Below are 18,833 nucleotides of genomic sequence, written 5' to 3'. Positions count from 1 at the left end.
GATTGGGTCCATGGCGCTGGCCATACTCCTGTTTGCCAGATCTTGTTGCAGATGTTTGTGAGGGTGCTAATCATTGCATCTCCCCCGGCTTGGATTAGTTCTGCTGGGATGTTGTCCACTCTTGCTGACCTACACTTTTTCAGTGATCTCACTGCGGCTTCTTCTTCACGTATGATAGGGTGGTTGTCATTGTTATTTGCTGGAGGGATGTTCTGTACCTCTGGATCTGTTGTGGTTTGGTTGTTGTAAAGTTCTGCGCAGTACTCTCTCCATCTTTTCAGAACATCCTTTTCTTGAAATTTAATGTTTTCTTTGAAAAATAAAAAATCCATTATACTTATTTTTCTTATTACAAGCATAAAAAGATTCATGTGCCAGTTCACTCAATTCAGATTAGAAAATGTCTACTAAATAATGTACAATGCAACATTTTCTGTAGCAATTTACAATCTTGTATTTTTCAAATGGTCATAACATCTGATGCTACCAGTTACAATCTTAAACATATTCATATATATGTATAAAAGCAAACATTATTAATTTGTGTTCCTCTTCAAAAAAAAAAAGAAAAACAAGAATAAAAAAGGTTAAAAGTACAAACAAACAAAAAAAGAAAATGAAGTGAAAACTGGTCTGATACTAGTCTTGTTCACCATCTGACACAATGTCAGACTAAAAACATAAAAATGATTTCCCCAACACAGTGCTTGAAAGAGCTTAAATCAAAACATGATCCAAAGTTCCAGAAGACACAGGTGGCTCAAGTTTGAGCAAAGTTTCCAAAAACTGAAATAACCAGTTTTTAATGGGATGACTTGAGTCCTCAAACCGAATATCACCTTCTAGGGAATACTAGGCGTGCATACACATCTGAAAGACAATTTATGCTTAAAAATTAATTCAACTGTATGGATTTAGTAAATATAAACTTTTATCAGATATGTTTAAAGTTCCTTTGAGTTTTGTTGATAAATGAATTTATGAATGTATGAAATTTATGTCAATGTTCACATGTTTCTTCATTTTCTTAAGGGTTTTAACATTACTTTAGACATTTTTAAGAAAAATTAGGACTGGATTGGGGAGAAATGCGAAGTCCTTATAATTATTAAAATTGTAAATGCTCAAAATAAAATGGATATTTTAAACTTCCTATATCTTATATTCACTGATATATTCATTAATAAACCAGTAATGCTTATTAACAGGTACTACTGCCATGAATTTAGATAAATGGGGATGGGTGGGGGGCTCCAAAACACTCATCAAACCTTTAAACAGTTGGTATATAGACCAGGTTTTATAACTATATACTAATGAATAACTGATTAGATTAATTAAATTGACAGTAAATATCATAATAAAAGAACACAAAATAGAAGAACCTTCTTTCAGATTGATTATTCATGGTTATGTCTATTTATTAAGCAATGTGTATTGCGTTTTCCCGGTAAAGTCATATTCCCAATTAAAGTTCAGAAACAACATCGTTAATATTAACATAATTTATAATAATTGTGCAAATTGTTTCCATTGAATGCATGCTGAATTACATACTCGCTGAAAATGTGTAACATAACAAACCTATTATGACTGACCTACCATAAACATGTAATGAGCCATAGTGGCCATTTTACTTCGGGTGCCTGATTATATTGAAATATTTAATTCAAAGTGTGGCATATTAACACTTGCAAAAGATATGATTTGGGGCTTATTCAGTGCAGAAAGTTTTATCTATCTGACAGCGCACTCCTTAAAATAACCAGAAATAATGGAGGAAAAAGAAAAAAAATACTACCAATTTCTTTCAAACTTTCCATCTTTTAAGAAATGCAAAGCATCAATACGTTCATTAGCGGGTCATTGACCCAGCCGCAATGGACAGTCATAGTGACTGAAAACAAAACAGCCGAGTACCTATTTCAACATTGTCATAAAATTTCTTTATTTTTGAAGGGAAAAGGATAAACCTTTCAAGAGATAAAGAATGTAAAGAAAGCAAGATGATGGTATAATTTTTATTATCTTTGTTCATGGGAAACCCATCAAAGTTAAAGGTTAATTATTGGACTTTCACTGATCTGCCATTGATTACCTATTATGATATCTGCAGGCCTCTCTATTATTGCTCGAGGATATCAGATATGGTTTCAACACTCAGAAGGTAAAAAGAAGAAACAATTTTATCTTGGATTATTGAAAATTCTTTTCAGCCAGTAGGGTCTCTCATTATGTATGAGGTATTGTCATATATTCATACATTCTCAGTTTTTTAGATCTACCAGTCATAAGTTTTTTATTGTTACTTGGAGGATTGCCATAAACATTACACACACATTCATGCCAAGGTCTAATTTGTGTTAATTGAAAATGGTGCTGTTCCGTTGTGGTTGCCACAAAAACCATCTTGAAAATCTTGTCATTGCTACTGATCTTGTCAATATGGGGTTTTCACTAAAAGACTTTGTACGATGCCCAATTGGTCACACATGAAATGGTGCAGATCAGATGTTCATAGTAGTCACCATGGAAACCATCATGAAAATCTTGCTATGGCTAACGTCAGACAGAAAAAAATATCGACATGTTTTCACAAGATTACATTTTATGATGTCTAATTGGTTGTAAATGATTCATACAAGAATGACCAGAGGAGTGACATGATTTGCAGCCCATGGCTTGATTCTTTAATGGTTTGTGCATAGATAAAAATGCTGTTATTACTTAACACAAGACTCATTTCAGCTTTAAGCGTTATACTGTAATATATAAGAGACTTATATTAAATACACTTATTATACATGCTATTGCTCTTTTTGAATCCATTGAAGTTTTCATTAACAACATTCTGGGAGGCCCCCTCTCCCTTGTGGCTATAATGCCCCCCCCCCCTTTTTTTCTTCTTCAGATTCCTCGGGGCAAGTGCCCACATTTATCAGTTCCTGATATAACCCTATAATGATGGTATACATGTCTGCCCCATCATTTTATAAGGTGGATAGGTGTGTATTTCGCATCACATTCAAGCTGGTTTTAAACATTGACACATATTTGATGCTGGATATGGCCTGATTGGTTATTTTCCAGCTGGAGGAAAAATCAGCCAACCAGCATACCTTGAAGTTGATGGCCTAGATGGCTATGATGATTAATAGAGGAACTCGCCAAATAATGACTAATGCATTGACTGCCTCTGCCAGACTTGTCTCGATACATTGTGATGCATGTTTATGCACCGCATCACTAAAAATGCATCACACACTATCTTTAAGGAAGACTCCATTTGTCTCACCTATGTTGTTGGGATCAAAATTGAAACAGTTTGGAGGCATGCATGTAGCTCAGGAACTATGCCTCCAACTGGCTACCTCACCTATATCCTCATTAAAAACACATTATCCTTATGACACTGGAGGGATGACATGTGAGTCAGGCAAAAGGGTTATTTTATACCCCTAGGGTCATTCAAATTACAAACTTATCCCAGCAGACAATGTCCAAACCAGTCTAGGAGGTACTTTTACAGGTTAGGTAAGAAACCAAGTTTCTCTACCCCACCTCCTATTCCTATCCTGTGAGAGTGATGTTGTTGTTGTTGTAGTGTTTAATGCCATTTTTCAGCACAAGATAGGCTATACATAGCGGCAAGTAAAAATGGTGGAGGAAGAACCTGGGAAAACCCTGGAAAGAACCACCAACCCACAAGAAGATTACAACATCTATTATTGGGTGTTATTTGTCTCTGCGGAAACCATGCTATCCTTTAAAGATTACAACATCTTTGTACTTGGGTGTTTGTCTACACGGAAGCATTGCTATCCTATACAGATTACATCATCTGTGTACTTGGGTGTTGTTTGTCTAGGCAGAATCAATGCTATCCTATACATATTACAACATCTGTGTACTTGGGTGTACTTGGGTGTTTGTCTTAAGGTGGAATCAATGCTATCCTATACTGATTACAACATCTATGTACTTGGGTGTTATTTGTCTATGTGGAATCAATACTATTCTATACAGATTACAACTTCTATTTAGTTGGGTGCTGTTTGTCAAGGTGGAATCAATGCTATCCTATACTGATTACAACATTTATGTACTTGGGTGTTGTTTGTCTAGGTGGAATCAATGCTGTTCTATACAGATTACAACATCTATGTACTTGGGTGTTGTTTGTCTAGGTGGAATCAATGCTATCCAATTCAGATTGCAACATCTATGTCCTTGGGTGTTGTTTGCTTAGGTGGAATCGATGCTATTCTATTAAGTTTACAACGTCTATGTACTTGTGTGTTGTTTGTCTAGGTGGAATCGATGCTATTCTATTAAGTTTACAACGTCTATGTACTTGTGTGTTGTTTGTCTAGGTGGAATCAATGCTATTCTATTAAGTTTACAACGTCTATGTACTTGTGTGTTGTTTGTCTAGGTGGAATCGATGCTATTCTATTAAGTTTACAACGTCTATGTACTTGTGTGTTGTTTGTCTAGGTGGAATCAATGCTATTCTATTAAGTTTACAACGTCTATGTACTTGTGTGTTGTTTGTCTAGGTGGAATCGATGCTATTCTATTAAGTTTACAACGTCTATGTACTTGTGTGTTGTTTGTCTAGGTGGAATCACTGCTATTCTATTAAGTTTACAACGGTATCATAGTACTTTGTATGTCAGTAGTATTGTCAGTTATACTTGTTTTATATTTTGTCAGTTATACGTTTAAATGACTTTTGCATAAGAAATCATAATTAGAAGTTCAGTTTCTTTAGTTTTTAGTACACAAGTTGAGTAAAAAAGCATAATTAGTAGTTAAGTTCGACCTTTAGTATTTAGTACACACACTGAATTATAAAAAAAACGCTAAGTTTTGTCCCTGGCAATGAATTTATTTATTTTAAATTTGCAAAGTTGAAAAATGTATAGTTATATCTATTAAAAACAATATGTCAGAAATGATAAATTAGAGTTGTGTATTCTGAGTAGACTGAAATTAATAGACCCTATTTTAAATTGGGCAGTTCCAGAAAAATGAAAATAGCATACAAATTTCCTATGAATTATTATTAACAGTTACCCAAGTCGTTTTTAAAGTATTTTTCATAAGAATTAAAATTTAAGAATTTTTCAGGTCGAATGTTTGGTCCAAAGAGAAAAGCATTCCTAAAACTGGATGTTACTGGAGAGGACAGTAAGGATTCAGAAGCTTTGATTCCCAGTCGATCTCCAGGAAAATCAGGCATGGTCTTCCAGCATGTACCAGACTCAGTGAGTAACAGCTGTATACATTGCTTTCACAAAGTTTGTAAAACATTATAACAAAAAATCCATGAGCAGGAAAATTTCACAAATTTGGCAGAACAATTTAATTTTCTAAAACTGTTTTTACAATAAAGCACCATAGTTATACATCATTCATGTTGGACAAGGAACAAATTGAGAAAATGTTGGTTGTGTAGAAACTGAAGGTACTGTATATACTCACTTATAAGTTAAGTCAAACAGCAAAGATTCTGATCTGCTGTAGCATAATGCACCTGTTGATCAGGGTCTGTGTTGTTTGTTCTATTGATTACTCCTAACAAACTGCACAGACCCAGATCTGCTGGTGCATAATGCACACATTAATATAGTGCAGTATCACAATGACAACTAGTCTATGTATAACCGACACATCTTGAAATGTTTCATTTCTACTACATTTTAGGCAAACGCAAAGAATCAGGTGAGATTTTAAACATATTGGTTAAGCATATAACGATTTCAGATGTAGAATACAATATAATTTTGATCTGATTCACAAATAAAACATCTTTACTGTGGCAGTACAGCTTTCATAATTCATTTTTTTATGTTTTCTTATTTCATGGTGTTTGTTTTTTTGTAATCATATCATTATGTATGTTTTTTTTTATTTATGTTATAGGTGTTGTCTAATGTTGTAAAGTGCTTAGAGCTTCTAAAGGTTAGGCACTATACAAAGTCCTCATTATTATTATTATTATTTTTATTATTATTATTATTATTATTATTATTATTATTATTATTATAATTTAAAAATCAGGTGAAATTCATGAAGAGGTTGTAAAAATTGATAAGTTGTGTAATGACAATGTGATATCCAAATTTGTGTTGTGATGAAGTGCATTATAGTGGAGTTTCTCTTTGTTGGAATTTGTGCCATGATGAAGTTTGTTATAGTGGTTTCCTTGTAGGTTGGAATTTATGTTATAATGAAGTGTGTTATAGTGGAGTTCACCTATAGCTGGAAAGTATTTAATTACAGAATGTAATCTCTTTGTTAGACACATTTTTCATTTGAAGATTTCTGTCCTTTGTAAAAAAGAAAAGAGAAAAAAAAGACATAGGAGGTGCAGGGGAATAACCAGAATGAAAAACTTATGTGAATTGAGTAATTTAAATGTTTTGTTGAACTTGAAAGTGATTGCTTGATTGAATCATTGATGTATTTGTTGGTCCCTCTCTAAACTCTTTTCAATTACAGGTGATTGCTTGATTGAATCATTGATTTATTTATTTGTCACTCTCTAAACTCCTTCTTATTACAGGTCCCTGCTTGGAAGAGGAACATTCTTAGGACATTTATTGTACTTTGTGCAGCGGGTCTAGCTGTGGTCTTTAGAGATAGTTTTGCCTACATAGGTGCTTTTACAGGTAAGATTTAAATGGTAGCTGATAACTGCAACCAGACGGTATTGTTGCTTTAAATTTACTTGTAATTACTGTATACTGTATATAATAACTTGTAATATAATATATATTACATATATTATGTATAGGAAAAGTATGAGCACCAACACAAACCTCAATGTATCTAAGTGTGCTTGATCTCCGAAAACTAAAATGCCAAAACCTAAACAACTGAAAAATCACACAAAATTCAATATTGGTTGGTAACAAGAATTTCATTGGTTTAAATCAAATTCAAAGGGACATGAACATGCATTCTGCCATTCCTGTAAAGTTTGTTTTATGAGGAACTTACCAAGTTTGATCCAGATGCCACCATTCCTGATAATCTCTGGCAGAAGGTCAACAACCTGTATCTACCCATAGGTAGAAAGCAAGTAAACTTCTGGTGAACTGAGTCAAGTTGTATTAACATTCCAGTATAGGCACTACAAGGACATTTTTCGTTCTGTGAACAAACTCAACCAGACTACAGAGAAAGCCTGGATCCAGTAAGGATATATGATATCTAAGTGTTGAAATTAACAGTGATGAGGACAGGCTGTATAATCCAGTGATGAGGACAGGCTGTGTAATCCAGTGATGAGGACAGGCTGTATAATCCAGTGATGAGGACAGGCTGTATAATCCAGTGATAAGGACAGGCTGTATAATCCAGTGATGAGGACAAGCTGTATAATCCAGTGATGAGGACAGGTTGTATAATCCAGTGATGAGGACAAGCTGTATAATCCAGTGATAAGGACAGGCTGTATAATCCAGTGATGAGGACAGGCTGTATAATCCAGTGATGAGGACAGGCTGTATAATCCAGTGTTGAGGACAGGCTGTATAATCCAGACAGTGATCTTATAAGAAATGCTATAAATGCTTGTGGTTCATATAAGGAGACTATGAATGGCATCGTTACTTTGAAAGGACTGATGTGCTGAGATGATCTACACATTTTATTATAGAAAAATCTAAATTTATTCATTAGGTGTATTTTTGTTCATTAACATGCCAATCAGTTTTATGGCACTCCTCTTGTCTTGAAGTAAAAACCCCTAACCATGTTTGGTAAATCTCCAGCTGATCTTTTCAAAGTTGAGCTCTCTCATTTATAACATGTATGGGTGACTGTGAGGTTGTGTCTGTTTGTGACTGCCAGATATTTAATTCTTACCAAGTTGTTGATCTTATTGGTTAAGGAGTAGAGTGCCTGGCTATATATAGAGTTGGAACACTTTCACTAATGATCCACTTTTGGTGTATTGTACATTTTAGTGAACACATTTGGGATGATGTTAATACACTTCTAAAGTACCCACAACATGCTGTCATGATTCGAATCTGAAAGTCATCACTCTATAGGGAAGGAACACATCTCAGTGTTCTTGATCAGAGTGTATTATGGGTAGTGTTTTTTATTAGAGTGTGTTATGGGTAGAGTGTTCTTCATCAGAGTGTGCTATGGATAGAGTGTTTTATGCAGAGACTGTTCTTGATTAGATTGTTATGGATAGAAAATTCTTGATCAGAGTGTATTATGGGTAGAGTATATTTTATGAGAGTGTGTTATGGGTAGAGTGTGTTTTGGGTAGAGTGTTTTTAATAAATGTGTATTATGGGTAGTGTTCTTGATCAGAATATATTATTGGTAGAGTGGGTTTTTTCAGAGTGTATTATGGGTAGAGTGTTTTTAATCAGAGTTTGTTATGGGTTGAGTGTTCTTCTTAATCAGAGTTTATTGTGGGTAAAGTGTCTTTGACCAGAATGTATTATGGGTAGAGTATTTTTGATCTGAGTGTATTATGGGTTGAGTGTTTTCGATCTTAGTTTGTTATGGGTATAATGTTTTTGATCAGAGTATGTTGTGGGTAGAGCGTTTTCAATCAGTTTGTTATGAATAGAGTGTTTTTTATCAGAGTGTGTTGTGGGTAGAATGTTTTTTATCTGAGTGTATTATGGGTAGGATGTTCTTGATCAGAGTGTGTTATCTGATTATAGGTAGAATATTTATTTTATATATCAAATGTGTCCTAAACTGTTGTATGTACATGTTTTAAAAATCATTTTAAACAGATTATGTTATGTGTCATATTTTAATATGCATGTATTAGTCATTTGGCTAATGTTACTTTCTGGATATGTATTGGAAATATTTGATAATTATATTATCATTAACACCAGAAATGTTTTATTTTTATTTTTAAATGTCCACATGACAATAGTTTCTTTCCCAAGAAAACTTATTTTTTTATATAAATTAGGTGAGACTTAACCAGTTCAATAAGAAGCCTTTAATACTGTATTAAAACATGTGATAACCTATTGTTATTATTTCTTGCAGGTGCGGTTGGAAGCTCTATGTTAGCATATATTTTGCCATGTCTTTTTCATCTCAAGATCTGCTGGAGTGATATAGACCTACTGATTAAGGTCAAGGACATTTCCATAGTGATTATTGGTTTGTTTGCCAGTGTAGTCAGCTTATATACAGTTATCCTTAGTTTAGTTCAAAACACCAGTGTCTAACATTGTGTATGTGAATTCTTTGATTTTCCAATTAGAAAGTGAGATGTTTTACCATATTCCCTTTTTGTCAGTACCAATCTCATCAGTTTTAATTATGTTTTATCACTCCAATTCATAAGTAAAAAGCTTTGTTTAATTAATAGGATTTTATGATTTTTCACAGGGTTGCATAATTTCAGAAGTTTTCTCTCTTATGGACAGCATAATACAGCAAACAGCTAAGAATGTTAATGCACTGTTAAATGCCATAAATGTATTCAAAATATTATATGACCATGAGTTACTTTCTTCAAATCCAGGGTTACAAAGATTGGAACTGAATCTTATTGTCAATCTGGATACAAGGAGTATTTTCACATATTGTATTTGGTATGTACAGCTTATGTGCCATTCTGCATAGTTGCTGTTATTGTACTGTCAGTACTAATGGCAATGTTTAAGTTTACAATTTATATGCCAACTGTGTAGTTATCATCATAGTACTCTCAGTACTAATGGCAATGCTAAGGTGTACAGTTTATATGTCAAGCTGCATAGTTATGGTTGTTGTACTGTCAGTACTGATGGCAATGCCAAGGTATACAATTTATATGCCAACTGCATAGTTACCATCATAGTACTCTCAGTACTAATGGCAATGCTAAGGTGTACAGTTTATATGCCAAGCTGCATAGGTATGGTAATTATACTGTCAGTACTAATGGCAATGCTAAGGTGTACAGTTTATATGCCAAGCTGCATAGTTACAGTCAATATACTGTCAGTACTAATGGCAATGCTAAGGTGTACAGTTTATATGCCAAGCTGCATAGTTACAGTCAATATACTGTCAGTACTAATGGCAATGCTAAGGTGTACAGTTTATATGCCAAGCTGCATAGTTACGGTCATTATACTGTCAGTACTAATGGTAATGCTAAAGTGAAGGACTTAAATTATAATAAGTCCATTTTTAAGTTTGAATGTATGCATTGATAATGAGGCAAAATTAGATCATTTTTGACCATTTCGGAATGTTTGTGCACAATATGCACATAGTCATGTAAAAAGGAATAGTTACAATCAGTTACAAATAAATATTACCAAGATTCTTAAGAATGTAGACTTATAATTTAAGTAGGTCATCTTGTAAGTTTATATACATGTTTATTTTAGAATAATCAGAGTGTTAGGATTTTTGCCAGATGGGATTGGATTAGTGAAAACACTAAACATGACATGGAGAATTCAGGCTTTAAATACCCTGGTTGAAGTCAAATCTGCAGCCAGAAAACTGGAGGTAATTTTCTGTGTGTAACAGTGAGTCAAGCAAACTCAGGATATTAAAATAATTAGGGTTGAAACTATACACCCCTGATAATGCTTTATGCTATAATGAAATCCATGTACATAAGTTTTCTTGAAAACAAATTGGGTTTATTGTGCATGAGGTAGGTAACTTATGACAAATGTTGTATTTCTCCTGTTTTCTTTTACCCTGAAATAAAATAAAATACATTTCATGCAAATATACATAGCAATTCCATCATCAGCGCATTACTGTTTTGCATGTATATATTGATTAATCTCCCAGTACATTCTGTCTGAATGACCTGCTACCTCTTCTATTTATTAATTATTCAGGAAGACAGATAGTGAACCAAAAGATCTAAAAGCAAGTATACAAATTACAGGTATAAAGCAATCAGTGTGTAGAGCAAATTAAAGAGCAGACAGACAGGTGTGTGGCCAGAATGATTGGCCCAGAAAAGAAAATGCAGGTTGATAACATATTAAGTGTACTAAAATACATCAACATACGCAAGTTATACTAAAATACATCAACATAGACAAGTTATAATAAAATACATCAAATAGACAAGTTATACTAAAATACATCAACATAGACAAGTTATAATAAAATACATCAACATACAAAGTTCATTAGAATATATATGAACAGGCTTTCACATACATTTCAGAGAGAAATATATATAAAACATACAAAAAACTGATGCATCAACTATATTATATAAATCTAGTTACATTATCATATGGGACAAATATCAAGGTCACATTTTTTCTTGAAATAAAATCATCAGGCACTCTTCTGGGAATTCCATCTTATTCTTTATGTGAAACCTCTCCACAATTTACTACCCCATAATGATCAATACCAAGAAAACAGTATCACAGGTGGCAGTTAAGGTGATCATACATCTCATCCCTAAGAGCTCTTAGCTGAATTTAAAAAAATAAATGAAAATGAGAAAAATGTACACTTTTATAAAAAGAAACATTAACATTGATATAATAATCAATGCAAAAAGTAAAACTACTAGCCTTACTGCAATCCTATGACCAGTACACTACAAACGGCAATCTTCTGGAATGACTATTTATCACTAATATGCTGTTCATGCTATATATTGTTTATACAGTAAAGTTATAAACTGACCATTCAGAAAGTTAATTATTACTTGTACTATAATATAACAAATTAGCATGAACAGTAAATGAGGATAGCCTCATTGCTCAGAGTGAACAAAACATGAACAGGTAATCCTGGTTCAAGGTTAAACAGGTAATCCTGGTTCAAGATTGCCTAATTGGCTAAATGTGTGTAAAGTGAGAACAATACAATAATTGCAACTGGTGACTTTATTTCAGCTAGCACTGAACATTATTATATAAAATAATAAAATACCTAATTCGGCCCAATTAAAACATGAATATATAAAATTATGAATATGATCCTGCTACACTCTTCCCACCACACATTTGAATGATATCCTCATCATTTAGGGGTATCCACCATGATGGAAATTATGGCTTTCGAAGTTGTTTGGCATATTGTTCAAAACTCCATCTGTGTGCAATGACTGGAGGACATGAATCTTTGCTAGCCAGTCTGACTCATTAATGGCTTGGGACATCATATAGTCTCCAGAGGTCATACATGAAGATGCTTTAGCATGGAACTCTTCTCAGTTTGTAATTGATCAGTAGTGTCTATGTTACTGGGACTCTCAACCCTGGTGAGACCTGGTGCTGCAGAGCCATTGTAATCGTTGATCACAGTGTCTTCTAGATTCGTAGCTCCAGACTGTTCTGCACCATGGCCATTTCACTCATTATCATCAATTGCACTATCTAAAACCAATTCTTCTCCCACACTGGGATTGCCATCATCCTGGTTTGAAGAGGTTTCATCAACCACTCTAAGACTCTCGCTGGAGGAGTCTGCAATTGAACTTTCACCAGCTAAATCATCTTCATCACGGGGCCCCGAGTGGCTGATTGGTCTAAAGCGCTCTCTGTTATGGATCACTGCCATCTCACCTCTGTCTGCGTGGGTTCGAGTCTAGGATTCGGCTAATGTGGGTATGTGAGAAAGCTTGCCAGTAGCTTCTCGTGGGTCGGTGGTTCTTCCTGTGGTTTTCCCGGGTTCTTCCTCCACCATTAATACTGGCCGCCATGCATAGCCTATTGTGTGCTGAAAAATGGCGTTAAGCCCCACAACAACAACAACATCTTCATCTCTGTTCCTGACAAAAATGTATCACTCTGCCATTTCAGAACCTCCAGATACAAGAATCATTATCACTTGCTAGATAAAGTGATACAGGGTTCTTTTCATCCTGGTCTGAGTCTGTTTACTTCAAATTATACACTGGTGAAATTATAGTCATGGATGTCTCAGACTGGGAAGCTGGTTTCTCTTGCTTACAATTACTATTCACCAATTGAATTGGTAAGGTGCCAATAGGGAGCAGTAAATTTCTGTGAAATGTGCTTTGGGTCCTTTACCCTTTTTCGATAGTACTACATACACTGGAATATCCGGGTTTCATTGGGATTGCACAATGTAAATATTAGTCTCCCAGCAATTAGCAATTTTGTGTTTTCCTTCAAATGCCACAGATTTCACAAGAACCTATCCCCACGCTGACAAGTTGCAGCATTTGATTTCAGGTCATATGCCCTCTTCTACTTATCTTGAGCTTTTCCCACAAGGCATGTGGCTACTTTGTGTGATTCTTCCAATCTGTTCCAAAGAGATTGGATATAATTGGACAAATTGCTTGATCTGCTATCCTTGTCTAATTCAAATGCGAGGTCAATAGGTAGATGTGGCTGTCTTCCAAACATCAGAAAGAATGGAGTCTGGCCTGTAGACTCATGGCACTTGCAGTAATGTGGTTCTAGATAGCTTTTCCAATCCCTTTCTGATCTGGAGTTCCCAACATATCTAGCAGTATCCTTTTCCATTGCTCACACATACCATTGCCCATTGGATGATAGGTATTGTGTGAAATTTCTTGATCCTAGTAATTTGACATAATTCCTTGATGACCTTATTTTCAAAGTTTGCACTCAGGTTTATATGAAGATGCTGAAGCATACAGTAATGCATTATAAAACCACTAAGCAGAGCCTCAGCTGTAGCCCTGGTTGTCTGGTTTCTTGTCAGAATAGCCTGTGCACACCTGGTGAAATGATCTGTAATAACCAATATATTTTGGTAGCCTCCTTGCTCAGAGTGAACAAAACTTGAAAAGGTAATCATGATTCAAGGTTAAACAGGTAATCCTGGTTCAAGGTTAAACAGGTAACCCTGATTCAAGGTTAAACAGGTAATCCTGATTCAAGGTTGCCTAATTGGTTAAGTGTGTGTAAAGTGAGAACAACACAGTAATTGCAACTAGTGACTTTATTTCAGCTAGCATTCATTTATTCATTCATTCATTTCCTCCTTTCGGAGATTAATAACAGAAAATTAGTACAGACATGAGAATGACAAGGACATGAGGTACAATTATATATATAAATCACAAATTCGTACATATAACCATACATAAGTCACACTGAAATTACATATTAATACATATTCTGTGTGTGGAATCAATTGGATCATTCTTATATTCTCGGACTCAACATAATAAATGAGGTACTCATTACAATTATCAATTTTAGAACTAGCAGAGATGTTGCATCAAAAGATATGAGCAGTTTTATTGCAGTGTAATCAAAGATGTGTAGTCAAGTTATCCATGAGGTAACCCAGTGGGATAACTCAAAGCTGTGTAGTCAAGTTATCCATGAGGTAACCTGGTGGGATAACTCAAAGCTGTGTAGTCAAGTTATCCATGAGGTAACCCAGTGGGATAACTCAAAGCTGTGTAGTCAAGTTATCCATGAGGTAACCCAGTGGGATAACTCAAAGCTGTGTAGTCAAGTTATCCATGAGGTAACCCAGTGGGATAACTCAAAGCTGTGTAGTCAAGTTATCCATGAGGTAACCCAGTGGGATAACTCAAAGCTGTGTAGTCAAGTTATCCATGAGGTAACCCAGTGGGATAACTCAAAGCTGTGTAGTCAAGTTATCCATGAGGTAACCCAGTGGGATAACTCAAAGCTGTGTAGTCAAGTTATCCATGAGGTAACCCGGTGGGATAACTCAGAGTAAATTCTTTCTATTTTCATTGTTTTGTTAGTTAGCCATAAAATGCAACAAGCTAACAAACATTCCAATTATTTACAAAATTCATGTAATATTCCTGCAGAAAATATTGCAGCAGACATCATATAATTACTTTAGACTTTGGAGTCAATCAGTCCACAGGGTATGTGAATTCTCTTCCTGGTAAGTACTGAAAAAATTCTTTGTCAGATATATTATGAAGATTTGCACCAACTACAATATCAAACTTTTTAACACAAGATAAGCATATGATCCATAACATCAGTATACACATTATTGCAATGGTAGCAATTATGAAGTGTCATACTGTATGGAGTTACCAGAAACCTGGTCAAAACTTTGACAAGTTTAAGTTCTTTGCTTGACCTAGGTATTTGCCACAAAATGATGGGTTTAATAGAATGATGTATATTTTTTAATCCTTGAAATGATGGATCGTTAAGGCACTTTAAGTGATTATTCTTATATTCATTTATGGTGTTCCATACAATTTGCTTCCATTCCTTCTTATCCAGAAATGTCTTATTTTGTAAATTCGTATAAATAAGTCTTTCAAGTCATATTTGTGAAGAATTCTATATATATTGGGAATAACAAAAGAACAAGACAATAATTGCAACTGGTCACTTAATTTCAGCTAGCAACTAACATCATATAAAATATTTAAAAAAATAATTCCGCTTAAATAAAAACATTATATAGATGGGAAAAATGAGAATTTTTCATTTTTCTGCGATAGCTAAGTTCAGTTTGTGTTGAATTTTATTTCCTAATATTAATGTGATTGGTATTTAAGTAGTAAACACTGGAGACAAAAGTAAGCTGGAAAAAACATGGGATTGAAGACAAAAATAGCAATAACTCCACCTCTATGGTAAACTGAAGAATACAAACTGGAATTTAATTTAGCTTTTAGAAATGGAACACACAGAGATGTAACTGGTAATGATTTTAACTGAAAGAGTTGGAATAGATGGACAGAAAACATAAAGATGAACTATTTTTATCAGTGCTATGGCCTGCTTAAATTTTCTTTAATTACCAGATTTCTTCCAATGAATAAATTCAAATTTTACAGCATGAACTAGGAGATGTTTACCCATCCTCAGAGGGTTTCAGATAAGACCATAGCATTTAGTCATTCACGTTGGCATTATCTCGATGTATTGAGGGATAGTTAGATAACTTTAAATACATTAATTTAAAACAGGCAGGATCCAGTAAGGATTAAAAAGAAAATATTGAAACAATGGCTGGTAATTTTAGTATATCTTCAAAAGATGCTGAATTTTATTTATTATAAGTTATGAATTGTAATTTTGTATTCTTAGTAAAATTCTTTGGCAAAGAATAATATATGAATGATTGTGGGATGGTACTTCAGAGTAGTAAATTCACTTCTGTCATATAATGCTCTAATTATAATGTCACATGTATCGAAGACCCAACTTTCTTTGGAAATGTCTTGCATGAAAAGTGATTATTCAAATGATATTATTTGTGTTGTTGGTTCATCTGTTAACCAGGGATGATCTGTTAATCAGGGATGTCCTGTTAATCAGGGATAATTAAGAGTATTTATTGGTTGATATATTTCTCTTATATTGGTATGATTCCTTACAACAATGTTAATTCTTTTTTATCACTTTATAATTACCCTTTCTGGTGATAGCTATCCATTTGAAAGAATGCTTTAAATACAGCATGTACTCACTTATAAAACAACCCCAACTGTAAACTACACAGACCTAGATCTTCAGTCACATAATGCCCTGACAGATCTCAGTCTGTGCAGATTTTTAAGGGTAATCATTTGAACATAACACATAGACCTTGATCTGCATGTGCATTATGCAACAGCAGATCAGGATCTTTGTTGTTTGGAGTTTTACTTGACTTATAAGTGAGTAAATGCAGTACATGTATAACATTGTTGTAATATAACATTGTTGTAATATAACATTGTTGTAATATAACATTGTTGTAATATAACATTATTTTAATATAACATTGTTGTAATATAACATTGTTGCAATATAAAATTGTTGTAATATAACATTATTGTAATATAACATTGTTGTAATATAACATTGTTGCAATATAAAATTGTTGTAATATAACATTATTGTAATATAACATTGTTGTAATATAACATTGTTGTAATATGACATTGTGATATAACATTGTTGTAATATAACATTGTTGTAAACTGAACTAAATGTTTCAGATAGGCATGATTGATTTTCCTATATGTTATGTATAAACTTGCCTTAAAGTCAAGCCATTCTGCAAACGACACTCACCCAGATCTGCTACTGCACGATGTGCTGGAGATGCAGTGGCAGATCAGAGTCTGTATTTTCTTAAAATTTGGATTTTACTTTTAAGTGTGGTATGTGTTGTACATGTGAATGCGCGGCTTCTTTCCAGCAAAATAAAAGATATCATAAGTCTATTCAGTAATTGTGTTTTTATTGATATCTGTAATTTATGTAAAAGAGAATTCTTGGCTATGGCATATACCATATCTTTTGATACTGTAATTTGGAAATTATTGCAAGAAATGCTATCCAATAACACTTGCATCATAAAAAAACTGCATATTTAATTACTTATTGTTAGTTTTTTCCATTATGATTAATGGTTTGATTTACCCAGTGGCTCGTTGCATTATCTTTTATTGTTCCTTGTCCTTGAAGACTTGCAATATTTTCAGCATGCTATAATTGTTTGAATTTGTAATATTCCATATGAATTATTTCTTATGTTAAACCATTCTGAATCACATTTGAAATTATTTTGCTTTGATTTTATTTGAACTAGATTCTAAAATTTCCAATTATTTTAAATGATAGGAGTGATGCAGCGCTAATTGGAACAGTGGTGTACAGTGCCATAGTAACAGGCTGTTTTGTATGTTAATTTTAGTACATCATACTTGACTTTATCCGACCTACAATTAATAATGATCATTTTTGTATGAAAGTTTGTAAAACTGTTCTATTCGAAATATAAAAGTATGTTTAACCAACAGTCTTATGTCCTGAACACATTGTATTCATTTGGATATGAAATGTTAAGTATTTAATAATGTGATATTGAAAATTATCATTTTGGTAAAAATTTATTTTGGTATAATGTCAATATATTGATATTGGCATATTGTCAATAAATTCATATTGGCATATTGGCAGTAAATTGGTGTCACTACTGTGGCAATATCAGTCCTCTGAAACTACATCCCATTTAGGAAATAGATCTATCCTTAGATAAGTTATTTTTCCAAATTTTAATCATTTCTTCATCTTTTCCACTTTCTCTTTCTTTACAGGATGAACAGATAATAAATGAAATGAGCCATCATTGTACATTTAAATGTGTATTGTGAAGCAATGATATACCAGTCAAGCAAAAAGGGGCCCATCCCCTAATCACCAAACTAAAACATGTAGATGCCAAGTATTATCTTGTTCAAAATCATCTAATCCAAAATCAACAGTGCTTGAACTACATGACCGGTTTCTATCTGATAATTGCATGACCTGTTTCTATTTGTTATATACATGATCTGTTTCTACTAAAATTCAGTGAAACTTGTTGTCACAACATCTCATAAGAGTATGACGAAATGAAAAGAGGCTAAAGGCAAAAACTTGTGATTCAATATATTAAAACTTGGTTAACAAGTGATCTTAAAGTCTTATCACAATGATAACTATGTCTATAAGCATTAGTGAAATTAGGATTGGATAATGTTAATTCAACACTGAGATCAAGTGACTATCAAAACTTGACTAAAGTCTCTGCTACCAAATTAAGTTCAGGTTCTTAAGGCCATATAATTCATGTTTGAATGCCGAAAAGAAACCCACAAATCATATCGGGTAAACTCATAATCATTATTTCAACTCTTTGGTCTTAAACTAAGTAACAGAAAAGAGGAAAAAGAAACAAGTTTTGGAAAATTCAAAATATAATTTCCCTAAAATACAAAGAGAAAAATTTAAAATAACATATCACAGTATGAAATATGCTTAGGAAAATTATTTGCTTTTCATATAAAGACAGTAAATAATTAAACAACACACACTTTTAACAGTACTAAAAGTGAAAGTTTTGGAACTATTATAAATTTTTGG

The 18,833-nt window shown here is 33.5% G+C and overlaps 1 protein-coding gene across 2 annotated transcripts in view; it reads left to right on the top strand.

Annotated features, from left to right (window-relative positions):
* LOC149806050 (uncharacterized) overlaps positions 1–17,149 on the top strand; it is a 41,340-nt gene extending 24,191 nt beyond the window's left edge. For both annotated transcript variants that reach the window (XM_089950916.1, XM_089950917.1), the window contains exons 6-8: positions 5,134–5,270; positions 6,572–6,677; positions 9,046–17,149. In XM_089950916.1, coding sequence (XP_089807042.1) covers positions 5,134–5,270; positions 6,572–6,677; positions 9,046–9,230 — 428 coding nt within the window. In that variant the 3' untranslated portion in view covers positions 9,231–17,149. The remainder of the gene's footprint in view (positions 1–5,133; positions 5,271–6,571; positions 6,678–9,045) is intronic.
* Positions 17,150–18,833: the final 1,684 nt, after the last annotated feature.

This window comes from Sinohyriopsis cumingii, chromosome 2, assembly GCF_028554795.1.
Source record: "Sinohyriopsis cumingii isolate HCF-2022 chromosome 2, ASM2855479v2, whole genome shotgun sequence".
In the NCBI taxonomy this organism is placed as follows: Eukaryota; Metazoa; Mollusca; class Bivalvia; order Unionida; family Unionidae; genus Sinohyriopsis; species Sinohyriopsis cumingii.
Note: the sequence above shows the minus strand (reverse complement) of the source record. Positions and strands in the feature narration are given on the sequence as shown.